Source organism: Acipenser ruthenus, chromosome 4 (assembly GCF_902713425.1).
Source record: "Acipenser ruthenus chromosome 4, fAciRut3.2 maternal haplotype, whole genome shotgun sequence".
NCBI classification, from domain to species: domain Eukaryota; kingdom Metazoa; phylum Chordata; class Actinopteri; order Acipenseriformes; family Acipenseridae; genus Acipenser; species Acipenser ruthenus.
Genome location: NC_081192.1, coordinates 99,323,844 through 99,351,829, shown reverse-complemented (window position 1 = coordinate 99,351,829; position 27,986 = coordinate 99,323,844). Strand labels below are relative to the sequence as shown.

The following is a 27,986-nucleotide window of genomic DNA, read 5'->3' as shown; positions in this document are numbered from 1 at the left end:
TGGTACAGAATTATCATACCAGCAATGTATATTAATGCATAATACTAGTTTGCTAGAATTGATAGGATTTCTAGGAATACTCTACTGTTATTGCTTTGTTTTATTTTAGCTGTGTTTGTGTACAATAAAGAATGGGAGACGATTCTGAAAACATTGCTGTTGTGGGAATTGGATGCAGTTTTCCAGGAGGTAGGATTCCAATTGCTTCAGTTGTATTTGTTTATTTGTTAACACTTTACATTAAGTGTCTCTACAGTGTATATATGTAGCAATTACTTAGTAAATATATGTGTACATAATTACAATGTCATTATACATAGTTACAATGTACTTAATGTGTACATCTTTTTGCGTGATATAACCCTAGTTTTAACCTTAACCCTAACTCTAAATCTAATTCTAACCCTTTTCTGATACAATTTATACTATATATATATATATATATATATATATATATATATATATATATATATATTGTTGTTGAAAAAGGTGAAGGAATTGACAATTTTTGGAATGTTCTTCTGGAGGGGAAAAACTGTGCAGTGGAGATACCTTCAGAAAGATTCAACAGCACATTGTGGTACGATCCAGATGACAGCAAGCCAGGGAAATCCCGCACAGCGAAAGCAGCTCTCATTGATGGGTAAGAAGCATTACCTAATGGTAGCTAGGTACTGTAATACCTAATTTTCATAAGCATAGACTGACCGCCAATCCAAGCTGACTCGGGTTCTCCCGCATTGATCCTGAACCCCCATTGAGAGTCTGCCCAAGTTAAGGGATAAGACTGTTTCCATGCAATATTAGTTTTTGACGGATGTTGGCAGTTCTTTCCCAGCAAGCCTTGCGGCTGAGGTTACATTTATTTGTTTACAAAACCGAAAGGATGTATACTATTGCTTTGGTTCTGACAATCCTAACAATTCTTTGGGGCCTTTTGTTACTAAAAGAAACAATTCAAGAATATTAAAGCACGAAGAAACCTGCTCACCCCGGATGTGGATTAAATGTTCACGCCCACTCGTCATTTGATTGGTCAGTGTTGTTAAGTCTGGCCCGCTTTGGGAAAAGGTCCACAAAAATCAGGGGCAGCTTGGACAGGCAGCCAATGTGGATTGGCTAAAATAACATGGAAACGCAGTATCAGGGGCAGCAGGGTTTTCAACCCAGGTTGAGTGGTGCATGGAAACAAGGTAAAATTGCTTTCTGTATCGGGCCAGAATAAAAATGTCCACAAGGGGTGCTTGTAGGGTGTACCCCAAAGGTAAATATATACAATATACTAGTGATATTAATAAATGTGCCAAATACCCAGTGAAAATTGCTATGGAATAATAATTTGTATTTTCATTCTCCAGGTTCAATGAGTTTGATCACAGGCTGTTTGGCATTCCTGAAGCAGAGGCAGATCGTATGGATCCGCAGCAAAAGCTTCTCCTGCAATGTACCTATCGAGCTCTGGAGGATGCTGGGATGCCAATGGAAAAGGCCAGTGGAACCAGAACAGGGGTTTTCATTGGTAGGTGATGCTAACCATGTTTACCATTTAGACTAAAACACAGTCAAAACACTGTGTTAGTTTAGGCAACAAGTGAGCATTTGTAAGGCTGTTCATCCATAACTTCAAAAAACAATCAACAAATATACATTGTACACTGATGGAGGCACTAGCTGAAACACTTGTCAACTTGACTAAAGGATCGATTTGGTCATCCTGCTACATTGCTGGATTAAGCAATGACTACATTTTATTGGAGCATTTTACAGCACGGGGGAGGGGTTCCTGGATTTCATCCCGCCCATGTTTAGGGTTAATCCTAGGAAAACCACAAACAGCTGGGTGATGCAGTCCAGGATGATCGCCATGTTGACAAAATATATTGTTGCTGTACAGACAATACAGGATACAGCAAAGGCAAGCAACACTGCAGGGTGTTCTGTAACACTTTAATACAACAGGCAAAATGTTTGAAGCTATTTATTCACATCATCATAAGCACTACAGAATTATATCAGATAGTAACAACGCACTTAATAAAGTAACCAACACAGAAATAAACAACAGAGACATTTCATTTAGGGGCTTGTGAGTCATCTAAACATATCATTCATTTGAGAGTGTTCTATTGCTGTTTTCTAGAGTAATAGCCCAACATGTGTTGTTGATAATAGGAGCTGTATTACAAGGTATACATAAAGAATACTTGTATAAAGATAATGAAAGAAAAGTTTACAATTGTTTGACATGTATTATAACTCTTTATAACGATATTTTTTGCTATTACAGGTATTATGAACAGGGACTATGAAATGATTTTGAACAATTGTGCCAGTACAGCTGACCATTACAATGGCACTGGGACAGCGATGAGCATAGCTGCCAATAGGATTTCCTACTGTTTCAACTTTACTGGACCTTCGTTTGCAATTGACAGCGCTTGCTCCTCATCTCTGGTTGCTCTTCACTATGCCTGTCAAGCAATTAAGCAAGGTAACAAAATGTTGATTAAATAATTGATCAGGTCTGGAAAGTTTCATTTAAAAAATTGCTTTGACCAAACCAAGCACTCTGAAATAAAGTTACTTTACAAGTGGTGTCCAGTATAAATGAACCATTTCACTACCACATTGCTTTAACCTCTGGGCATATCAATGAAACAGATCCTTTTTCATAAACCCATTTTGCTACAAGGGATGATTTTATTTTATTTACAAAAACTTTCTAGTTTTAATGTTATTTCATAAAGTATTTACATTATTATATTCATGATATATATATATATATATATATATATATATATATATATATATATATATATATATTGTGGGAGGGTGCGGGTATTCACTGACACGGGAGACAGAAATGGTAGTTGACAACACCACACAGGTGCTCGGTTTTATTATTTTCTTTTTGTACTCTGGTGAGGTGTACTGATTTCTTTGAGCCCGTAGAGGGCACTTGTGGTCCGTGGTCTGGCTACCAGCTATGGTATCCAGAACCAACGGGGAATACCACGGCAGGGTACTCAGCTACAGTCCGGCACTCGCAGGTGCTCACAAATTATAAAAACGAAAAAGGCAAAAAGAAACAGGGAAAATAAAACACAGTAAGGAAAAACTACAAAATAAATGTGCTGCACTTCGCAGCGTGAATCTCCCCAGTCGCCGCTACCCGTACGACCCGGGACTCCGTCCTACACTCTGCTGTCTCCCTGTACAACAAATACTGGGGCTGCCCAACGATCCCCCACTTTTCCCTTTCTTTCTTTAAAATTATTTTCTTTGATTTTTCTTTCCGGGCGTTTGTTATCCTCCCGTCTTTTGGTAGTCAACGCGAGACCGCCTTGCTTGCTGTTCCAGTTGAAAGGGGCAGATCTGAGGAAACAACAGAGTGTTACTTTATAGGTTAGCAATCCCATTAAAGTCCGCCTCCCAGCCACTCAGAGAGGGGAAAAGCACACACACCCTCTTCCCCACCTCTCCGTGTCACTGCCATGACTGGCAGGCAGACCCAACGGGACTGCCGCCCCCTTCCTGCAGCATCGCGCATGCGTCAGACGGCCAGTCCAGGTCTCTCCCTGTTACACACACACATATATATATATATATATATATATATATATATATATATATATATATATATATATACAGCTCTGGAAAAAATTAAGAGACCACTGCAAAATTATCAGTTTCTCTGGTTTTACTATTTCTAGGTATGTGTTTGGGTAAAATGAACATTTTTGTTTTATTCTATAAACTACTGACAACATTTCTCCCAAATTCCAAATAAAAATATTGTCATTTAGAGCATTTATTTGCAGAAAATGACAACTGGTCAAAATAACAAAAAAGATGCAGTGTTGTCAGACCTCGAATAATGCAAAGAAAATAAGTTCATATTCATTTTTATACAACACAATACTAATGTTTTAACTTAGGAAGAGTTCAGAAATCAATATTTGGTGGAATAACCCTGATTTTCAAGCACAGCTTTCATGCGTCTTGGCATGCTCTCCACCAGTCTTTCACATTGATGTTGGGTGACTTTATGCCACTCCTGGTGCAAAAATTCAAGCAGCTTGGCTTTGTTTGGTGGCTTGTGACCATCCATCTTCCTCTTGATCACATTCCAGAGGTTTTCAATGGGGTTCAGATCTGGAGATTGGGCTGGCCATGACAGGGTCTTCATCTGGTGGTCCTGCATCCACACCTTGATTGACCTGGCTGTGTGGCATAGAGCATTGTCCTGCTGGAAAAACCAATCCTCAGAGTTGGGGAACATTGTCAGAGCAGAAGGAAGCAAGTTTTCTTCCAGGACAACCATGTACTTGGCTTGATTCATGCCAAAGCTGGCCGATTCCAGCCTTGCTGAAGCACCCCCAGATCATCACCGATCCTCCACCACATTTCACAGTGGGTGCGAGACACTGTGGCTTGTAGGCCTCTCCAGGTCTCCGTCTAACCATTAGATGACCAGGTGTTGGGCAAAGCTGAAAATTTGACTCATCTGCGGGTGCTTCAGCAAGGCTGGAATTGGGCAGCTTTGGCATGAATCAAGCCAAGGAGTTTGTGTATAATTTGTAAACTTCATTTAAAATGGTGCATTTTGTCATGCAGAATATGCATTTATTTAGAACACTTCACATATAAAATGTTGATTTACGATTATCTGGCGTGTGGGTAAAAAAGGCATCACAGATAAAAAAAAACTGAAATAAAAAAAATGAAACCCCACTAGTCATTTACCTGCACTGTTTGCTCGCCTCCGTGATAAATAAACTCAACATTGTTAGAAGTAGCCATGAACCCTTAGAGTGCTATAAGAACACTTTATATACGTGAAGGTAAAAGTGTACATTGCACATAAAGTGTGGGGGGGTGGGGGAGTCAAACAACATTACAAATATGTTTAAGCAAAATCCATGTCAGTGATCTCGATCACATTCCTAGTGGATCTGTGTGTCCTTGTACGCCTGTTCTTCATTCTTGTGTGGACTGTTAAAAGCCAAGGACACATTGCAAATCCACAATCAGCTAAGGAAAATCTATACAAAGATTCCATTATTTACACTTAGGTTTATATTTGTATAATTCAAATAAAATCTACAGTAGAGGTCAGCTGTCATATAATGTACGTATCCAGAGTTCAGATAGGCTGCAGTTGCATTGATCAGTTCTTGGTAGTAACATTACACTGGGTGCAAATAACAGTATATCATATTAGCACACACATTCTGTAAGGTTACAAATGGTTAAAAGTGAATAAATCTCATTCATAACCACGATAGAAAAGGCTAAAATATTTTCATAACTACAAATATTGAGTTATCGAGATAGTCTGTAAGAAATTAACCCTGGTCCTGTACACTCTCTCTCTGTATCGTCAGCATCACAGACGCGGTCTGTTAAATGTCTGTTTCAAGGTGAGTATATACTCTTTCATTAATTAAAACCCTCTTTTTCAAAGTGCAAATTAACTCCTGATAAATTATGACAATTAACAAGGACTTCCTTTTAAATTCCCACACAAATATTATTTCATAAATCAACATAATTTCGGAAATCACATTTGCACGACTATTTAATAATGAAAATCAATGCTACATACCGATTTGTTGATTAACACTGGAGTTATCATTTGTGACCTTTTGAAAATCCTGCCCCTGGTATCTAATCAGTACTGGTCTATATTTTTAGAAAGATTTTTCTTATTCTTTCAGGGGACTGTGATATGGCAATTTGTGGAGGGGTCAGTTGCATCATTGAACCAAGAGTTTTTGTTGCTCTCAGCAAAGCAAAAATGATATCTCCTGAAGGAACCAGCAAACCTTTCTCCAGCAAGGCTGATGGCTATGGAAGAGGAGAAGGGTGTGGCATTGTCTTGCTAAAGCCATTAGCAAAGGTAAGAGTCAACAACACACTGTGAATATTACAAGAGGATGGGTTTGAAAACCCTGATGAGTGTACCTATGAAATGAGTGTCATTCATTTTTTAAACAGGCACAGAAGGATTTTGACCACGTCTGGGGAATCATAGCGAGCAGTGCTGTAAATCAGGATGGCAGAGCAGTCACTCCAATCACCAAACCATCAATGGCCCAACAGGAAGAGCTTCTGCACAGGATTTACTCCACACATGTTGACCCCTCACATGTACAGTATGTAGAGGCTCATGGGACTGGAACTCCTGTAGGGGATCCTACAGAAGCAGGCAGCATCTCTAACGCCATTGGAAAAGCCCGGCCTCCAGGATCACCAGCTCTTCTAATAGGCTCTGTGAAAGGTAACATTGGTCACACTGAATCTGCAGCAGGGGTCGCAGGGTTGATCAAAGTCCTATTGATGATGCACCATGAAACAATTGCTCCCTCTTTACACTATTCTGAAGACAATTCCAGCATCAATGCTAAATCTCTCAGGCTTAAAATTCCAACCACAGCAGAAAAGTGGGAAAAGTCTGGACCACTTGGAAGAGCTGCAGGTGTTAATAACTTTGGATTTGGGGGAACCAATGCACATGTTGTTGTCAGGCAATACAAACAATCACAAGTTCTGAATTCAGAAACACAAAAGCCACTTGAAATAGTTGTGCTGTCTGCAGCCTCAGAAAAATCAATGAAAATGATGATGGAAGACACAGCCCAACAGATTAGCAAACATGATGCAATAAAGCTACACGATCTGGCTTATACCTCTGCATGCAGGAGAAGTCACACAAGGCACAAATACAGAAAAGCTTTTCTAGCACCATCTCTCAGTAAATTAAACCAACAACTTAAATCTGCAGCAAAAATGACAGTTACTCAAGCAAAGTCAGATGCACAATTCATTTTTGTGTTCTGTGGAAATGGGGTCACCTACAAAGGCATGTGCATACAGCTATTGAAGGGGGAACATATATTCCGAGAAAAGGTGAAAGAAATACAGAGTGTTTTCCATAAATACACTTCCATCTGTCTCTTAGAGAAGCTAGAAAATGGTTCTGATGATGATTATTTAAAACCTGACATTGTCCAGCCACTGCTCTTTACCATTCAGGTGGCAATTGCCAGCCTTTTAAAGCACTGGGGTATAAAACCAGATGCTATAGTTGGGCATTCTGTGGGTGAGGTTGCTGCTGCACATTGCTCTGGATTGCTGTCCCTTCATGATGCTGTTAAGGTCATTTATTTCCGCAGTACTTTGCAGTCCAAGGTCACTGGAGGGAAAATGCTTGTTGTTGGAAACATACCTGTGTCAGAAGTGGCACAGTTTCTTCCTGCTTATTCAGGGAAAGCTTGCATTGCTGCCTACAACAGCCCCCAGTCATGCACGTTGTCAGGCGAGTCTGAAGCTATAGATGGTCTTCATCAGAAACTGTCAACATCATTCAAGAACCTATTTCTTCATGTTCTAGATGTCCCAGCTGCATACCACAGTCACATGATGGAGTCCATTTTGAACCCTATACAGGACAGCATAGGTCTCTTACAAAAAAAGGAAATGGAAGTAGAGTTGTTTTCTACAGTAACAGGGCATTTAGCTACTGAAGGAGATTTTACCACAGGCCAGTACTGGGCCAAGAACATTGGAGAACCAGTTGCGTTTGAACAGGCAGTGAAATCAGCAGTGGCTGGGAAGAAACATGTTGTTTTTGTAGAGATAGGTCCAAGAAGGGCCCTGCAAAGGAATATTATAGAGACTGTAGGGAATGGGACTCCAGTGTTTCCATCTGTGCAGCCTGACAAAGACTATGAGACTCTGCTTACCGTTGTGTCAAAGCTCTTCGAGGTAGGGTTAGAAGTAGATTGGGAACAATTCTACAAAGCATATGAGACTCTACCTACACCCTGCCCAAGGTATCAGTTCGATGGTATCAAAAAAGAGGTGTATTTTGAGTTGGTACGACAGGGCAATGACAGTGTAGTAAGTTTTGTTCATCCAGTGCTGTGCAGTGCAGGTATTGACAGCAAGGAGATCAACTGCAACATATCAACAGATGCAACACCATACATTTATGAACATAAAAACAATGGTGTTGTTATAGTCCCTGGTGCTTTCTATGTTGAATTAGGCTTGGCATCTGTCATGGCTAGTGTGAGACCAAAACTACAGCTCAGCGCCATGCAACTTAGCATTAGTTTCCTTAGCCCTTGTATTGTAAGTCAGAATTTAACTGAGCTAAAGATAATGCTTGAGCAACACAAAGGTGAGGCCACATTTAAAGTAAAGTCTCCAGTGGCAACCCATGCATCTGGTAACATCCAGAGTTGCTGTGAAAACTTAGTTGAAGAAAAGAACTTATCGCTGGAGTTCATCTACAAAAGATGTGCATTAGTAGTGAAGTCTGAAGAAGTTTATGAGAAGCTGTCTGGCGTAGGGTTCCAATATGGGTCTGTGTTCAGACAGCTTGGTGATGTGCATTATGGGGAAGAGCTTCAGGAAGCTGTTACAAGGATTAATGTCCCAGAAGAAGTTATCGTACAGTTGCATGAGTACTGCATTCACCCTGTAGTTTTAGATTATTTCTTACAAATGACAGCTACTGTAGCAGCAAATGCTTTCAAATCCAGACCTGGGTTTCCTTCTGGTATTGGCAGTTTGATAGTTTCTCAGCCCCTGCAGAAAGAAATGTTCATGTACTTAAGAACAACCAAAGTGACTCTTGACTTCATTGAGGTATGTGGGGAGTTCACAGATAAAGAAGGCTCTACTTTAGTTGAACTTAAACATGTAAGGATTACATTTTTAGGAAGCAGTTCTTCGGTTCCAAAAGAATTCTTCTTTCATAATGAGTGGAAAGAAGGTACTGAAATAGTTAACTCTACCATTGGACCCAAAACATTAGTGTTTGCAGACCAGCTTGGTGTGGCCAAATATCTCAGAAAGTACATGCACCCAAAGTCTACATATATTTCCTACAAAGATTCAGGATGTTTGTCAACACTTGATATTACAGAACTGTTTACCAGGTCTACTTGGCCAGTCTCTTACAATGACTATGATGAGGTTTTGTTCTTGTGGGGATTTCAAAACCTCAGTGAGCTAAGTACAGAGAAAGTTTTGCAGAACCTTGTGAACTGTTGTGAAGTTTATCGACAGGTTGTCAGCGACTTGAAGGAAAAGAAATCCAAATGTCCCATCAGAACCATCACATACAGAACAACAGAGAAGGCAGTGGATCACATTAATCCAGGATTTGCATTGTGTGGAATGACCAGGGCATGTGCTGCAGAAATTTCAGATCTCTCCTTTCAATTGATTGATATTCATTCTGTAAGCAATGAAGACATCTCAGCACTGGCCCAAGTGATTACCTCATACAAAACATCAAAATACCCAGAGGTCATGATAAGCAAGGGTCAGATTTACACATCTGGAATTATACACACACCTGTTAAAAGTTCAGGCAGCAGCCAACAAAGGATGTTGCGTTCCAGTTCTGAAAGTTTTGTTCTCCAAACAGTAGATCCATACAGAATGGCAGATCTACATGCAAACACTACCAGTGATCACGAAAAACACCTTAAGAAGCAAACTGTAGAGGTTCAGCTCAATAAGATATGTGTCCATTCATCTGATTACTTTCCTGTCAGCTTGTCCGATTTGAATTTTGGTCAAACCCTGTACTGGAATAAACATGCAGCTCATGAACACAAACTTTTAGCTCTAGACTTCAGTGGTACAGTTACAGCAGTGGGAAGTGATGTGAAAAAGTTAAAGGTAGGGGATCCCATAGCTTCATGCTACCCAGTTGTTGCATCTTCTAAGGTTGTGCTTCCTGAGGCAGCCTGTTATGACAGTAGAAAGCTTCCCTTCCTAATGGAAACTCCTTGTGTATCCTACTTTATACTGGCATGGGAAATACTATATCATGCATTACCCAAATCAAAACAACGGAGAAGGTTAGGTGTCATATCCTCTGAACCGGAGTCAAGCTTGCTGAAAGTTTTAGCACTCGCAGCAAAAAAGTCAGGATGGGATGCCATAGTTGGAACAGAATTCAGTGGTCTACTGCAGAGTGTAAATAAGTGTGAGGCTTTAGTTCTTCTGCCTCCATTTGACACATCTTTAGTGGTAAAAGTCTGCAGTGTTTCCAATGCTAAGCACATAGTTGTAGTGTGTGATAACCATCTGTTCCTCTCTGTTTCTCAAAGTCTGCTGAGAAGTGAAAATGAAGAAGTTCACATTCATATCCTTCAAATAGCCAATGTGTTCCAGAAAGCCGATCTCATGAAATACAAAAAAGACATCTATAAATGGATGAAGTCGATGCATTTTGAAAACAAATCCTTGACTCTAACAAGAAACATCTTCCAAAAACAAATAATGGGCAGCAGTGAGCACATGTATACTGAGAAGCCTGAATCCTATTTCTTATCAAAGTCCATCTCGCTGGTTGTGCTAGATCATGTATCAAAGAATAGTATTTCTGATATTCCTGTTCATCATAATCAAAAACAGCTTTTCCAAGGAAGCTCTGTTTATATAGTGACTGGAGGACTTTCAGGTCTGGGATTTGAGACAGTGAAGTTCATTGCTCAGCGCGGAGGTGGCTGCATTGTCATTCTTTCCAGAAGTGCTCCATCTCCTGAGAGGCAACAGGAGATTACAAACTTACAGAATCAGTATGGGGTTATGATGAGAAGTGTCCAATGTGATATTTCCATCCTCAAGGATGTTGAGAAGGCAATCAGTTTTATTGGTCAATCTTTTCCTGGTTGTCCAATTAAAGGAGTGTTTCACAGTGCTGTCATCTTACACGACGGCTTAATCCACACTTTAAACAGATCCCACTTTGACAAAGTTCTGAGACCAAAGGTTGCAGGAGCCTTGAATCTTCACTATGCAACAAAGCATTGTCACCTAGACTATTTCATTTGTTACTCCTCCATCACGTCCTTTATTGGAAATTCAGCCCAAACAAACTATGCTGCAGCAAATTCATTTCTGGATGTCTTTTGCCATTACCGTAGGAACTGTGGACTTGCTGGACAGTCCATCAATTGGGGAGCTTTGAACCTGGGACTCCTGCTAAACAAGGATAGTTTCCAGCGCTTTCTTGAGGCTAAGGGAATGGTGATCATGGAGCTACCTGAGATTCATGAAGGGCTTGAAAGCTGCTTGTTGCAGGACAATCCACAGCAAGTTGTGTGCAAATTCAACTTCAAAAATTTAAATGACCATGTCCTTTCTCAAAACACCTCTCTCAGAATGCGTTTCTATACTGTGGTTACAGAAGAACTCAAGAATACCGATGTAACTGACGCACAGTTTTTGCTGAGCACATCTCTCATAAAACCTGATGATTACGTTAGGATCCTGCTTTCTGAAGTAAGCAACGCTGATCCAGATGAGCTGACAAAAGATGCATCTCTCTCTGCTTTTGGGATTGACTCGATGCTGGCAATGACCCTGCAAAATCGCATCTTTCAGGAAAGACACGTGAATGTACCACTTGTTAAATTACTTGATCCGAACACAACAGTGTCTACTTTGGTGTCGCTTCTCCAGGAAAGGTGCCAGGCAAGGTCCCAGTCTGAGGAAAAATAGATAAATCATCGAGTATTACAGCATACGAAAATAACAACCGAGTGACAAAGTTTTAGGAATTATGTTATGTTTTTAAGTATCAGAATAAAATGGTACATTAATTGCATAACAGCATGCTGCCTTGCAGCCTTAGATTCATGTTATAATTAGTAAGTGATGCATTTACTATATACATTGTTATATGTTGAAGATTATTGAAGCATAGGGTTATATGTCACTGCTTTGTGAAGCAATACAGATGATCTGCATTTGGGATTGAATAATCACTGATAATGACACTGTAAAACTGATTTTTATGTTTTCAAGATAAATGTATTTGATTAATTAATTATATAGTATAATTAACTATTGCATTTGATGTGTATTGTAAGAAATCAAGGCCTTATATGTGTAAAAATAATAATACATTGTGTACATATCAGTAGTAATCAATGTTCAAAGTGTCTTCATTTATTTGATTAATAAAATTAATCTTAAATTGTAGTATTTTCAATATTAGTATTTCTTAATACTAAATATGCGATTTTTATCAATATGAAATTCTACCAACATGATTTATCTAGAAAGGTGTTTCATTTAAAAAGGCATACATTTTAATCTCACTGCTAATTTTCGTTAAAATCATTTTTTTGTGTATTATAAAAATAATAATTAATGTCACCTGGCACTGCTGCTAAACAAACAGCAACCAGGTGAAATGCATAAATGTCTTAAATTTATAAATGTTTTATTTTATATTATTACATACAATACTACATCACACATGGAGTTACTTCAATTAATAATTATTTGAGGAATGACTGTTGAATTTATTATACCATAATTATAACAGATTATTTATTTAAAGATAGGTGGCAAATAAGTGCCAATTCAAGCATTTGCTCACATCTTCACCCATAACCGTTTAATGGAATTTGGGGATGGAAGTGGACTGAGAGGACTGGCCTTTTACCTGCAAGTTGCCAGTCCAATTACAGTCCAGGTCAGAAAAGGACCAAGTGGAACATTTACAGGTAGGAACAAAAATAACTTTTGAAACTTTGGTCCAATGCAGGCAGTACAAGAAAGTTACTTTCATCATAGTTGCTCTGTGGACCCAGCCTTCCCTGTCTTGCAACTTCTCTGCCACTGTTTCTGGTTTCTCTGCGCCCCCTTCAACCCGCTGCTTGAAGAACAACATTGAGGGCAGATAGTGGAAAAGAGGGAGAACCCGAGGACAGGGTGGGGATCTCCAAAAGATGCTGCTTGTCAGCAATGCAGGGAAAGTACATACATGTTACTAATGTGTTTTACCAGATTTGACACAACTCCGAAAAATCATTGAGCATTCTGTTAGCATCAAATACAGAACTACAATTATACACAACACACGTACTGTTATATACTTCATTACCTTATTTTTACAGTCTGTTCAAATGAGGTTTTATACACCCCAGAAATCTTCTTCTGTGTCAATCTCCAACAGTAACAGAAAGGAATACAAAAGGCAGATATATTGGGAACACTGAAAAAGCAAATGATGCACATTCTGAAACAAAAAAGAACTTTCAAGCAAAGGGATATTTCACTGCAGAAATGTATACATTTTAATTTTTAAATCTGTCCAATATGTATAGCAAGCTTACAATAAAATGATTCGGAATTCCAAATGACCACTGTGTTTCATTTTATAGATAACAAATGTATGAGGTACAGATGGGCTATATTTCTTAAACAAAACTACTTAAAATACCTGTTGCTTTAAAATGGTGGAAATTATAATTAAATAAAAATCAGGCCTTAATTGTGGAAGCCTGGACTATTGCATCACCACAGAGGATTGTAGTTGTGTGCGATACAAATTAAAGTTTGAATTACTATATACATAGATTTGTACCTTTGTCGTTTAAGTTACCATTGTGTTTTATTTAATTTTGTTTAAAAAAAATTGTAGAGTAGGATTTTAGTTGAGACATTACTATTTCAGTGTTTTGATTTGTTTCAGATTTGCTCCCAAACACCCACAATTAACCAATGATCTGCTACTTCTTGCAGCTCCATCACCCAAGTTTTGAAAGGCAAAGTGCATGTCATGCTGCAAAGTCTAATGCTTCCCATTATTTTTGGGATCTGGGCAAAGATTCCATTAATTATAAGAATATAACCTGACTTTCCTGTGGAATTAACAGGTACCATAGCACATGTGGTATCCATGTCAAATATTTAACCTAAACACACAGATGGATTAGTAAAGTAAACAGAGTGTGTTTTTAAAGCAAAAACCACAAGTGTATTTGGATTAAGGTTTTTAAAAAGTGGAAATGTACCTAATGTGACTGAGAATATTTCAATTGTGGTGCCACTGTTTGTGGAACAGACATGTACGGTATTTGACCTTTTAAAACTAGGTTTGCTATTGCAGTTGGATACAAAAATGGTCAGATGGTGATTTTCCATCTATTTTTTCAAACAGAATATTTGAGAAGTACATTTTTTATTGAACATGTTAACTGGCCAACTGTCTTTCATGAATACAGATGCAAGGAGTCGAGGCAAAACACTGCTGGTAGTATGAATACAGGTGAAGCAGATATAAAACATAGAACAGACCTTTCAATACAAAGCAAAATGACTAACTGTAGCCGACTGCAGACAGACAGATGCAGATCAACTTCTGAGACAGAATTCTGACATCATAACATAATAAATACATAGCACATATTTACTCTAGAAAATGTGAAAGAATCTCTCTCAAATCAGCTGGCTGTAGCCCTGAGATGCTTTAAATTCCAAGGAAGCACCAGTGATTTAATCACATAGGTTGCTGAAAGTGTATTTGTAAAACAAGCACCACCCTACCAAATAAAAATGTAATCTTTACCAGAAGAAAATGTGCACTTGCTGCCTTAATCAAAATCTAGGAAGAAAATGGGATAAAATGTATACATAAAGGTCATACATTAAAAGAAAAATAAACCACACAATAATTTCATTCAGCAGAACCCCCTGCTCTGTTGCTTATTTACATTCATGTTGATAAAAATCCCAATCCTATCCGAAGTAAGGAAGATCATCTTGGTTCCAGATTCTTTCCATCCAGGATGATTTGAATCTCTTTGGCATTCAGAGTCTCATAAGTCAACAAAGCATCAGCCAAGTACTTGTGTTCTTTTGAACGACTCTTCAAGATGTGTTTTGCTCGTTCATAGGAGTCCTATTTAGAAGAATATTAATAACATAAAATTAGTCACTATACTTATCAAGGAGACTTCTCATACAGCATTATATTTGGTAGTCAGAGGTTCAAAAGGTCAGATACTTTAATACTATAAGACTTCCATGTCTCAAATTGCCAACAGCCCTAATGGAGAACTACTGCATATACTCCAAATACTGCATAAAACAAACAAAAAAAAGACCATTATTACCTTTAAGAGTATCCTAACTTCTTGTTCAATGGCAGCTTGGGTTTCTGGGCTCAGTTTAGCTGTGTCCGTATAGGTCATGACGCCAAGCTATAATAAATATAATAAATATATAATATAATAAAATAAATACAGAAGCTCTGTTAATGACATACCATTACATCATCTAATAAATAAAACATGCCTGTTCTTATCAGCTCGTGTTATTGATAAGACCATATAATTTAGTGTCATTAGTGGACTACCTGTAAGTTAACTACACAGAAATCCACTAGTATTACTGACAAAATATAGCCTGGTGCCTGGTGGTAGTGTGCTTTGGTACCAGTAGACAGCAAAACAACTCGTATGCATGATTTGAAAAAAGGAGCTGTTCCACACCAATAAGGAGGTGTTAAAGGTTTTAAGGGTATCGGTGGTTTATTAGGCATGTGTGCGTTGCAAGTCTAGTCCCAGCAATTTGGCTCGATGCTGAAAAGGAAGTGAATGGGACTAAATTCAAATTAATTTAAAATTCCGAAATGACAGGCGATGGAAGGCCCATTAGTGTAAATAATAAATGTTTATAGAAACAGTGTGCATTCTATCACGATTTCAGACTGATGGAGAATTAATGGATACGGTTGATCTTTTGGCGATTAAATATTATACAATTTGCTGCCAGCTGGTACGCTAAAATTAAGCCATGTGCATCCTGTCTGAATCATACGGATGGGCTGCACGTCAACAGGTTAACATTTGAAAGTCCACTAGATTGTTCAGCTGCACCCTCTCCTTCATTTTACACTTGGTAAAGAGTAAAATTAAACAAACAGATGTCGAAAAGCATTTCAGACATACCTTTTCACTCATTCCAAATTTCATCACCATCATCTTTGCAATTTTGGTTGCACTGTCAAAATCACTTGATGCACCTAGAAAATTAACACAATTATATATAATACATTAAAAAAAAAAAAAAAAAAAAAATCATGTTTCGGTACCTTTTTTGCTGATGCAGTAAAACATTGTTGACTTGCCTGTGGTGATGTTTTCATTGCCAAATATAAGTTCTTCGGCTACCCGCCCCCCCATACTGACATCCATTTGGGCCAGTAACTGAGATCTGGTTTCACTCCATCTGTCATTCTCTGGAAGCAAAGATACCTGGAGAAATACCAGTCTGCATGTTAATTCACTTCCAGCATGTGTGATACAATCTGGAAAACTGAACACCAACATCCCAACAAGTGTGCAGTTTGACATCTAGGAATTTGGGAAACAAAGACCTTTCAAAGAACTGCCTAATCTGAAATGTTTTTCAGCCATTGCATTTTTCATCCAATTACAACAGTTCACATTTAGCATGGCATGTGCTAGTATTTGTCATTGAAGCATCAATATACATTAACTTGGCCATTGTGTTATTTATAAATGTATATATAAAACGTGGATATCAGGGGAGGCAGTGTACAGTAATTGAAGGCTACTAACAAGGACATGCAGTTTACTCACATGTCCGAGTGTAGGTCCTCTGGGCATTATTGTGGCTTTATTGATGGGCATAGCATCTTTGGTATAAAAAGCAACAATGGCATGACCAGATTCATGGTATGCGGTGATGGTTTTGTTTCTCTTGTCTATCTCAACACTTCTGCGTTCTGGACCTGTGGACAAGAAAGCGTGGCTTTATATTTTTTTTTATTGAAAAGGGAAGGAACTCCCCAAGGAGCTTAATTGACCCATTTATTAACAGACTTGGCCTTCAAGTTGTTTACCCGACAATGTATTTTGGGTAGATTAGGGGCGAGCTCCAAATGTCATATTTTTATATTTCACACTTCTGTAGTGTTTAGCTCTTTCAAAGATTTTTGGTAAGCTGCAAACGCAGTTTATTGTGTGCGTGTGTCAGATACTGTATCTAAACATGTTTTTGATTAAAACTTACCCATAAGGATCTTATCCTTGGCAAATTCCAAATCCTCCATGGTCACCATGTCCTTTTCATCCACTGCTGCCTTCAGCGCAGCCTGATTTACCAGATTCTCCAGATCTGCTCCAGAAAAGCCAACTGTCCCTCTGGCAATTCTTTCTGGATCAACGCCTGCTACGGACAGCACAGTAACTACTATCTATTTAACACGTACAAGCATAAAGTTGAAATATTTTGATGGAAGCAGGTTATTAGTGCCTGAGTTTATATCAAGTAAAATCAACCTTTCTTGCCCCACACATGCTCTTACAGAGCACTATTTTCTTTTTGGTTTACTGTAGAAATACTTTAAAAATAGGTTTACCCTTTGTTAGTAATGTTAGAATCAGCAAATGGCCATGCAAGACGCTGCGGTGCCAATATGCAACACAGCTGTACAAGAGCAAGCAGAGGGGTCAGGTGTAACAGTAAATCAAAAACGAGAGACATACCGGGGTCCACTTTGATTTTTTTGAGGTACCATTTCAGAATTTCTGTCCGACCTTTCACATCTGGCCTTGGGACTGTGACCTGCATATCAAACCGTCCAGGACGAATAAGGGCGCTAAAAAGGCAAACACATTTTATTCTGTGTCGTTGAAGTAACACGTATTTTAGAATTAAAAACTGAACAGCAGCATTTTTATAAAAATGTACTTTGACACTGCTTTAAATAAGTTATTTCAAACCTACTTGTCCAACGCTTCTGGAAAGTTAGTTGCTCCTATAATAATGACCCCTTCATTTGGTTTGAACCTGTAGAAAAATAATTAATTTAACCTTTATTAACAAATCAAGCATTCAAATCCAATAAATTATAATTCAGCATAATTGTGACACCTAGTGGCCATAATTGTTTCTGCAATTACCACTGTTTCAGAAATCATTGTCCTAATGGATACAGCCCAACCTCCAAGGGAAGAAAACTAATCAATACCGTGACCATACGGTAACACTCATTAACTTTAGTGTTATTCATTTGGATAATAAAATCAATAAAAATGCTCAACATGCTAATTGAGAACTTTGTAATAATTTGGTAGAGATGCAGTCTCTGGTGGATATCAGCAATTAACAGACATTTACGTTAACCAATAGGGTTGCAAGGTTCAGCCAGTGATTTGTAGTGAGCACATTTTAAACATGTAGCACTTTAACAATTCACACCGAAAGGTCCAGCAAAGGAGATTTACTAAACCAATAGAAGAATCGCTTATTTAAGCCGACTATGCTTTTTGAAAACAGAACACTGAACATATCCTTATTCTATGCAGTTCTATTTAACCTGTGTTGATCAGGCTAGTTAGATAACATATATAAATGGTAAAATACTTGCCCGTCCATTTCTGCCAGCAACTGATTGATTGTCTGCCTTGAGTACGGGTGCATAGGAGACTCAATTCTTTTTCCACCAACAGAGTCGAGTTCATCAATAAATATAACACAAGGTGCATTTGCTTTTGCCTCCTCTTCAAGGGAAAAAAAACAAAAATGAAATACTCTGAGCTGGTCAGGTGAGCTTTGTTTAAGAATCCTCTTAGCAAAATTATATTTACAAATAAGTCATTTTTACAAAAGGTAAACATACTGAAGAGATTTCTGATACGACTGGCTCCCACTCCAACAAACATTTCGTCAAACTCTGACCCCGAGGCGTAATAGAATGGTACATCCGCTTCACCAGCAACTGCTCGGGCTAAAAGGGTTTTGCCGGTACCTGGAGGTCCGATTAAAAGGATGCCTAAGAGAGAATATAAATCAAGCGTTTAACAGGTTTGAGAAACAAGGCTGCCAGCAGTACATGTCAGACCCCTAATGCAATAATAAACAGTAGTGGAGTGAAGGGTTATAAACAGTAGTGGAGTGAAGGGTTATAAACAGTAGTGGAGTGAAGGGTTATTTTCCATGTATTTTGACTTTACCTTTAGGGAGTTTGCCACCAAGCACAGTAAATTTCTGGGGGTTCTTCAGGAACTCCACAACTTCTTGTAGTTCATTCTTTGCCTCCTCAGCCTGTAAAGAGCAGTCAGTGATAAGTCACTTAATACAATCCCAAGTTCACAGCAGAAACATGTTCTCTTTACACAACATACCCCTTTCACGTGTTCAAATGTGACATTTTTCATCTGGACTGGATCCACTGCAGCATCTAATCCTGATGTTGTTCGGAATCGCACTGTCAAAAAAAAAAAAAAAAAAGGGGCTACGGGTTTAGATTTACATAGAAACGAAACTTACACAATAACAAATGCTAAAAATACCAGACTCAATACTTTCTTTTATACGGTAACTTAACCTTAATTAACATTGTGACTTATCCATGATAAAATTAAGGAAGATCCAAACCCAACCAAAATGGTTATATATTACCTAGTAGTAACTCACAAGACCAATAATAAAAAATAGCTAAACTTGCTAGATTGGTCTACTAAAGTGTTTCAAGTGTATCTTGAAGGTATTCAAGTGGAAGAATGACGTTACATTCATAATCTTATTTTAAAGCAAAGGCACAATGTCTACATCTTTGCTGCAGAACAGATCTGTTAAATTACTTTAGTCTGCTTGCTTAATAAAGTTCAAATGATTGACCGCTTTGTACTTACTTCAAGACAAGGCACATATGGACATATTTATAAATCTTGTCCAATTCACATTTAAATAATGCAAGAATAACTCCATAGATGTCTACATCTTCAAAGGCAAAGACACAAGAGCAGCAAGTCTTTTACAGCTGCTGTGCAGGGCATTAGGCAAACAGCAGGGGAACTCTGCCAGCACAGCTCCCTAAGTGGAGCTAGACCACCACCTGGATCTGTATTGTTCACCGCATACCAGGATCTTTCAGAAGGGAGTTTTATTAGATTTTTGAAATTTCTTTTTTTAACCTAGCTTCACATTCTTACAGTGTTTAACTGCGGTAACTATGCTGCCGACACATTTCTTCTTGTACATGGTGAACACATACAGCAGTAACATTTTAAAAATGGAAATAAACACAGCCTACTTTTAATCTAATCTCCTCATATCCAACTACATGAAAAAATAAACACTAAACCGAAAGGACAGGAGCAGAGGTGGTTGAAAGCACCACCACCAAAAACTGTTCTATTGAGTGACTTAAGTCTTCAAGGGAATCTATCCATGCACAGATTTATACTGTACATTAGTGTTGCAACTATGTGTTCTAGCCTTCCTTCCACCAGCAAGACTGGTCTGCACCAATGTGGTTCAACACGTCAGTAGTGCAGATCTACTTCAGTAAGGGATCTGCTGTGACATCCAGGAATATACAGCACAACATCTGAGTAATCAAAAGCAATGAAAATGTAACAAACCAGTATCAGAAAAGGAGCGTTTACCAGATAGAAACGGGGTTCTGGACAACCCATAAATACCAAGCAGCAGCAGAATGAGCAGAATCAGACGTGTTCTTCTCAAAGAATCTGCAATACAAAATAAAATAAAAATTAGCACACACACACACACACATAAATAGGTGCTCTCCCCAACCATATAGTGGTAAATCGGCCAGGCCTTGACATTGTAGGAAAAGAAAATACAAAAACATGCCCTGTGTTCGTTGTGTGAGTGCCTGAGCTTTCAAGAATCCCTCTGTAAATCCAGTTTTGAAGGCATCTTGCTGGGGTACAGGGATGCTTTTATTTTTCATCAGTTTGTCTAAACTTTCTACTTCTGGTCCTTTGTCTCGAAACAGAAGTCCCTTTAAAAAAACAAAGACAAAGTCAAAATAGGATTCTTTGCTTTATTTCTCCACCAATGCCTGACATTCATTCATTCATTTATTTTATATATATATTTATATTTATATATATATATATATATATATATAAAAAAACTCATTTTGCAAGTGATTTTTGGACACCAAATTTCATTATATATAATGTACACACGTAATTGAAATCATTGAGAACTAGTAGTATTTATAAAACAATTCATAGCAATTCTAGTGGTTCTTGTGTGGAGTATGCATGTTTTTGTCCCTGTTTTGGTATGCTATTGTTTGGTTGTTGTAATTCCAGTGCAGTTCTGGGTCCTGTACTCTGTTATGCTCAGGCTTCTCCTTCCCAGAATCCTACATCAGTGTGCGCTGGTAGTCCCGTATAACTAATAAAATTATTTCTTTACACCTGCCATTAGTTTTCGTTTGTTACATGCATGTGTATTAGCAAGTATCTGTATATACAGGATTTTGCAGTTTGTTTCAAACACTCTTACAATAATTAACTGTGCTACCTTTACAGCTACACATCTACACATCTGATGTTTGATTCAGAATGTCCTTCTGATACATCAGCTGAATTAAAAAGGTGGTATTAGGCAGCAACTTGGAATGCGTCCCTGTATGTTTCAGCCAGCACGACTGCCGTGGCAATCTGCAGATGACATACAAACTGGGAAGAGCACCAGGAACTGCATAAGACAAATACACAGATCAACTGCAACTTACATAATATGAAAGGAGATTTTGTGGCCATTCGTTTGATATGTTACATGCATGCAGTACAAACTATCCAGTAGTTAAACATACATAAATGAAAACAGTGAAAAACGCGGAAATAGGGCTGGGTGTAGAGTTAAAAAAAAGAAATGGAGTGCTGGTTAAAAAGAAAAGCACCTTTTTCTTCTGCTGCAGCAAAAACTTCACGCCATGCAATGGCAAAAGCAATGGAGAGTGCTCTGACTCACAATGATGAACAGCTGTTGGGTCTCCTGAAAGCAGCTTATTTTAAAGCAACACCAGTGTGAATGAGGATACAGTATCATTTTTTTATATGCACAAGTGCCTTTTTTTGCCATTCCACCCCCACTGGCTGCAGCATAGCAGAGAAATCCACCCAGCACACAAAAATGAAATTAAAGCCCTGCTGAAGTAAGACTTAATTAGCAATAAATGGGCTTTTTTTTGCCTTGAAATACTTGTTCACATGTGCGCTTTATCTGCTGTACTAACCTGACTTCTCGTGTTGTTTAACTGCACTTCTGTTTAGCGAGACGCCTGCTTAAGCGGGACGGTTGTTCACTCCAACGGGGTGTCTCGCTTAAGCAGCTTCGACTGTATTTTTATTTGAACCCCTGGATATGAAGCATGTAGAACTTGAGGTAACCTATACAACACAGGAGTCACAGAAACTAAACAAAATCCTATCTACAGCTAACATGCTATTTGGAAAGATATACTGGACTATACACCTGCACATAACACACAAAAAACTAAATGGCAGGTGTAAAAAACTGTTTCTATGCAGTGCTTGAGTTATATGGAACTACTAGTGCACCCTGACCTACTTATCCAGTAGGATTCTTGGAAGGAGAAGCAGACTTCTGAGAAAGGTGGAATACAATACCCTGAACCACTATAAAAGCATTGAATCACAACAACCAAACAGTAGGAAACCAAAACAGGAAAAAAAAAAGTGCATAACCTACATAAGAACCATAATGACAGTAAGATTTGTTATTCTCATGAGACTTTCATTTCACTAAACCGGTTTATCTAATTGAGTGAAAAAGAAACATAGAACCCCTGCAGCAAACCTTCATGAATGATGGGGTGTATCCATCTGATTCTGCATGCTGTTCATTACCGGACTGCAGCCGTCTGGTTTTGGTTTTCAGAGTTTTAAAGCCACGATTCTGGATCCAAACTAACAAAGGAAATTACGTTGGTATTTAAAATATTAACTGGACAAAAGCACTCTACACAATTTTCTATACAGTTCCCTTTACAGTAAAGGAAAATATTGTTAAGCTTGTGCATCAGGAACTTGCTGCACTTGATTTCTCAATAAATATATCATAAATACACTTACGACCTTGCACTTTAGAGGAGGCCAGTTTAACTTTACATACTGCACTTGTTTATAATGAAATGAATACTCAAACATGGGTCAGATACTAAAAACAGGTCAGTAAGAATAAACAATGATAACTTGCGAAAGATCCTAATTCCAAACTTTCAAAGCATTATACTAAGTGTGTACCTCAGCCCAAACCAGTTTAACTGATAACTTGATAGAAATACATGCCCGCCCCCATATTCCTTCAAAGCAGTGCTTTTAACTGCTGTAGCTAGACCTAAGCTTATCATGTTATCAAATTTTTCACAGGACTGTTTCCTAAATGCCACTGTAAATTGATTAGTGGTTGTAGTTCATGGTTAGGTAATTATATTTCTCAAATCGGCTGTAAACCACACACTCTAGACTACGCAAGCAGGTGACTAAAATTGCTATAAATGTAATACACTCATACCTGGCCAATTCTGAAGATCTGAGCAAAATGCCTGTAGTGGACGTGGGTGCTGCCTGCATAGTGTGGGTGTGCCCAACAGACCCAAAGTGCTACTGGAGAATCCTGTGGAATATTACAGATCAAAAGAAACAAAATTGAAATCACAAGCCAATAAAGATTACAGAACCTTACGGCTTTTAAACTACAAAAATTGATACTGCACATCACCAAATCTTAAATATTCTTATGTAAACTGGCCAAGTATACCATTACTTTCATAACATGGCTTGAGGAGTACTTGAACTCATATACAAAGACATTTTAATATGGATATCATTTGCATTCCTGTTTACAATAAAAATAAATAAAAAACACTGAACTTAATAAATACGGCTGTAGATTCCATAGTCACACTTACCATGCTTATTGTGAAAAAAAGAATTTGCTGACACGTGTGAAGTTCTCCAGTGAGAGTGGCTCGGGCTGTGCTCAGTTGAAACACTGGGAAGGAGTCGGTTCACCAGGTCATCCAGATGACTGGTTTTCAGATCGTTCAGACCCAATTCCCTCAGGTTAATGGAGGGCTGCAAACAGAGATAAACCATGAGCAACATGAACTTCTTAAAGCTATATGGATATGACTACTAACCACCAAAGTTTAAAAATCACTCAGATATACACACAAAGGTCAAATTATTATTATTATTATTATTATTATTATTATTATTATTATTATTATTTATTTCTTAGCAGACGCCCTTATCCAGGGCGACTTACAATTGTTACAAGATATCACATTATACATTATTTCACATTATACAGTTATCACATTATTTTTACATACAATTACCCATTTATACAGTTGGGTTTTTACTGGAGCAATCTAGGTAAAGTACCTTGCTCAAGGGTACAACAGCAGTGTCCTCCACTGGGGATTGAACCCACAACCCTCCGGTCAAGCCCTAACCACTACTCCACACTGCTGCCCCAAATTATTCCATACTTTTTAATATGACCTTTCAGCAGCAAACTTGACCTAGTAAAATCACAGAATACAGCTGTGCATTGAGTACAATGCCAATATCTAATAAGCCTTGAGTATTATCCAGAAAACAAAAAGTCACATGAGAGCCTTCTTGGGTCTCAAATCAAAGTGAAGGGTGCGAGTTAGATTTTGCCTGAGGAGTTTTCATAACTTCAAAACCATGATGTAGCCAGCAGAAAGGGTTGTGTGAGATATCAGTAGGTGTGGTGGTGGATTTGCAAACGTATACGCCTTCCCTCTTAATCTTTAATATACTACGGTACTACTAAACCCTTAAGATATCTTTCCACTGGTCAAGGTGGCCAGTCTTCCATGCATACTTAGGCCTAGTAATTGTTTACAGAGACAGTAAGAATCAAACTTAATTACTTTTAAATATGATTGCAAAATTGAGAGATGCCGATGGGAAAAAAATGAAGATGACTGTTTAATCAAGTTTAATGCAGATTAAATTAAATAACACTTGATCAGGCAAACCGGAAAGAAGAATAAAAAAAAGTTCAGGATGTGCCTGTGTGTCATTTTCATCTCTGAAGTCACGCTGGTAAATAACTTTAGCTGCTAATAACAGCTGTTACCAGTAACACAGTTTTAAGTGTTACATATGATAGGAATGATGCAGCAAATGTTACATTTTCATCGAGTGGCCTTTTTGCCTATGGATAAATAGAAAGAATCCAATCTTAAATGGCAAAGTTTACCTCACTGCTTTGAAAGTCATGCTCTGGTGGAGGCTCCCTCTGAAGACACTGAATTGAAGCTGTGCCCACAGAGCTGGCTGAGCTTTTCAGAGAATGGAAGGCATTGATGAGTTGACTCAAAGGAATCGTTACCTAGAAGGATCAAACAAATATTACAAACTGTGGCAATTTAATTAAACGCCAACTAAAGCAATCACATACAGGTTGAATCAAACTACCACAGTCATTATGAACACCTTGATACATATTCTACCTGTACTGAAAAGCTTGTTGATGTACTGTAACACCAGCAGTCTTCTGAGTAACCAAGTTTACATTCCAGGGCTACCGTTTCAGACATGGGTCCAACTGACTAGCAAACCTTTAATCCGACTATTCAAAGAGGTTTCTACAAAAGGGCTTTCAACACTTCTGAATGGCAATATTCCCTACAGGGCAGACCACATCTTTTTATGAATTTGCTAAGTTTTTCAAGATGCTCATTGGAAGCGTAATTCAATATACAGTAACATTTTAGCTCTACTGTTCAATATTTGCAAGAATTAAAATGCAGAGGCCACTGTTGAAAGGGTGAATCACTTGTTTTAATTTCACTAACTGGAGGAGGAATACCCTTGACAGCTCTTCACTGTTACATAATAGGCCAAGGGGAAAAAGAAACCCATTCTGCCAGTGTGTGATCAGTCTGAGAAGTTATTGTGGAGTAGTTCTTAGAGAGCTGTGGTAAAAAAGCTTATTTGCAAAAATGTTTTTGTTGAAATTCAGAAATCCACTTTATTTTTTAATAAACTGCACACTTTAATAAACAGTACACTAATAGTAAATAAATCAAAAGTTATTTTTGGGCTTAAATCAGAATAAGCACCTAGAGTTTTTTTTTTTTTTTTTTTTTTTAATAGAATTTCAGAAATATCTGCAATGTAGTACTGGTCATAATTATTTTGTTTGGTCACGCCGAAAGAAAACAAATGTCTCTCAGTCTTTGGATACAAATTAATTACATGGTAGACTTATGGTAATATCAAAAAACGCAATGCAATGAGTCATTTTCATCCACTGTGGTAAATAATGCAGCTGCTAATAAGAGCGGTTAAAGGAAAATTAATAAGACCTAAATATTTTAGATTTGTATTTGCTCACCCCAAGCACAGTACACACAGCTCCCAGGTAAGGAACAAAGACTTAAGTTTTCATAATTACTTTATTTATTTAAATTGAACTATATCTAAACTATGTTACACTCACACATAGTGAAACCAGATCAAATAAATTGTAAAAAAATATATATATTTAAGAGGGGTTCCTTAAGACTTTGAAAGGAATACATATTTATAATTTCAAACAAAACAAATGTAGACGTTGGCTTCTTATTCGCATCCCGCTAATGTAACACAAGTTGAATAAGTAACAGGTATTTCAAGGGTTAAATCGCTTTGGGACACTTATTTCAAAGGAGGATCAACTTTGACATAATTAAATAATTGGCCCAAAGTAATTTAATCCCTGAAATACACGATTACTTTTTCAATTTGCGTTAATTGGATAACACGCCAACTTGATATCTGTGCGATGTTTGCCTGATGTTTTTGTATCAAAATTATTTTTTAGCCGGGATAAATACATGTGGATGACGTAGAGGGGTTACCCCTCTGGGAATACCCAAGTGGCCCAAATCGATTTAACCCCCGTTACTTAACACAATTTGTGTTACTCGCATCCCGCAAAAGTAAGAACCAGGCATGCGAATAAAAAGCCAACTTCAGCATCGTTATGTAACAAGGTAGAAACGCGTTTTTTTTTTAGGTCTCCATATTTAAAAACATCAACGCATTCATAAAATGAAGCTATCCACTTTTATTGTGAGTTTTGTACTCGGTTTATTTATTTAGTAAGTAGCGCACCCAATATTTTACAATTGTATTATGAAAATAACATGATCAGTTATAAAGACCGAACACCAGCTGCTGGTGATGCACTGTATGATGAAGTTGCATTATGTTATGTCACAGACGAAACCTGACAGTCCCCAGTTTTAAACGGTTCCCGAGTTTCTTACCTGCGGCTGGACCGTAGAAGGAAGAGAAAACATTTCTGGGACTGTAACAATATTTCCTTGTGTAGCAAAGGTTTACTATTTATGTCCAAATTTAGTGTCCTCAGTTTTGTCCTCTTTATGAACCCATTAGCTGCATAGTTCTGATGAAACTAAAAATGGCTTCTCGAGAAAACTACTTCCTGTCACTACGCAATTACTTCCAGGTAAACCAGTTATGGCACAAGGAAGGTGACGTCATTTTTTGTGTCGTAACTACTTCAGGGGGTGGGCAGAGGTAATGTTACACGTCTAAAAAATAAATACAGGTCTGTGCAATTGAGTCAAAAGTGCTTATTTTTTTTTTTTCACAAAGGCCTTCTGCTGGTGGCTAGAAATGACCAGATGTTTCTAAATCAAAGATAACCACTGTCCCCTTACCTTGCAGTATTTAGTATAAACGATATCTTATTAATTAGTACCGTTTTGGGGTATTTGGTAGTAAGTTACAGTTGTTTCAAAATGCTGCTGCACTTTTTGTAAGCGGTCAAACACATAGGTGCAGCGATGCCACACAATAAACACAATTAAAAATATATTTAAATCTGCAGACATATATTACTAATGTAAAATGCAAGCCCCGTCTGATATATTCTTCCATAGTGTATTTATACTATTAAAAAAGTGACAAATATTGACAGTTCAGTTTGTTTACGTTGTCCAAGATAAGTTTTACCTGCACTAAACACCTCTTGAAATCGGATTGGTTCTAATTATGTTCTGCTTACCATACTTTATGTATATAGCGTGTCCGCCTATCTGCAAAAAAAAAAAAAAAAAACACATCCACTTTGACATTTTTTGTTTGTTTACTGTTCTTATAGTAGCAGGTAGATGCACTGTGCAAATCATGACATTATGAAAATAATTCATCCCGTTACACGGTCTTCTAATTCAATTCGAAAGACTACACGCTTATATTCTAAATAATACGGTACGTGAAGATATTTCTGTCTCACTTTGAGCCCATTTTAAGTCTTACTAAAAAAATCGTCTCCCTTTTACATAT

At 37.9% G+C, this 27,986-nt stretch overlaps 2 protein-coding genes across 3 annotated transcripts; one reads left to right on the top strand and one right to left on the bottom strand.

Moving 5' to 3' along the window:
- Positions 1 to 93: 93 nt before the first annotated feature.
- On the top strand, positions 94 to 11,905 carry LOC117400110 (phenolphthiocerol/phthiocerol polyketide synthase subunit C-like). Its single transcript, XM_033999546.3, has 6 exons — positions 94 to 189; positions 490 to 643; positions 1,359 to 1,519; positions 2,288 to 2,491; positions 5,721 to 5,902; positions 6,001 to 11,905. Exons 1-6 carry the CDS (start codon positions 132 to 134, stop codon positions 11,530 to 11,532), a joined length of 6,291 nt encoding a protein of 2,096 aa, XP_033855437.3. The 5' UTR covers positions 94 to 131; the 3' UTR covers positions 11,533 to 11,905.
- Positions 11,906 to 13,453: 1,548 nt separating this feature from the next.
- Positions 13,454 to 27,135, bottom strand: LOC117400540 (ATP-dependent zinc metalloprotease YME1L1-like). 2 transcript variants are annotated; one of them, XM_059023210.1, is made up of 19 exons: positions 26,942 to 27,135; positions 24,886 to 25,017; positions 23,558 to 23,723; positions 23,161 to 23,262; positions 22,444 to 22,553; positions 20,458 to 20,608; positions 20,247 to 20,330; positions 18,981 to 19,063; positions 18,810 to 18,900; positions 18,476 to 18,628; positions 18,224 to 18,356; positions 17,581 to 17,643; positions 17,340 to 17,452; positions 16,864 to 17,022; positions 16,431 to 16,582; positions 15,956 to 16,082; positions 15,777 to 15,850; positions 14,940 to 15,026; positions 13,454 to 14,725 (listed from the first exon to the last, which is right to left on the bottom strand). In XM_059023210.1, exons 1-19 carry the CDS (start codon positions 26,972 to 26,974, stop codon positions 14,582 to 14,584), a joined length of 2,157 nt encoding a protein of 718 aa, XP_058879193.1. In that variant the 5' UTR covers positions 26,975 to 27,135; the 3' UTR covers positions 13,454 to 14,581. The 2 variants fall into 2 exon arrangements, with proteins under 2 accessions (XP_058879193.1, XP_058879195.1); XM_059023212.1 differs by having other exon boundaries at positions 16,864 to 17,019.
- Positions 27,136 to 27,986: the final 851 nt, after the last annotated feature.

Bases quoted from the DNA above. Each gene is read 5' to 3' on its own strand.
- LOC117400540 (XM_059023210.1), bottom strand. From the start codon at position 26,974: ATGTTTTCTCTTCCTTCTACGGTCCAGCCGCAG. The intron at 22,554-23,160 runs GTATGAGTGTAT...TTCCTTTGTTAG, and splicing joins AGATCTTCAGAATTGGCCAG to TTTGGATCCAGAATCGTGGC. The intron at 20,609-22,443 runs GTTTGCTGCAGG...GTTTTTTTAAAG, and splicing joins ACACCCCATCATTCATGAAG to GGACTTCTGTTTCGAGACAA.
- LOC117400110 (XM_033999546.3), top strand. From the start codon at position 132: ATGGGAGACGATTCTGAAAACATTGCTGTTGTGGGAATTGGATGCAGT. The intron at 2,492-5,720 runs GTAACAAAATGT...TTATTCTTTCAG, and splicing joins CTGTCAAGCAATTAAGCAAG to GGGACTGTGATATGGCAATT. The intron at 5,903-6,000 runs GTAAGAGTCAAC...TTTTTTAAACAG, and splicing joins TGCTAAAGCCATTAGCAAAG to GCACAGAAGGATTTTGACCA.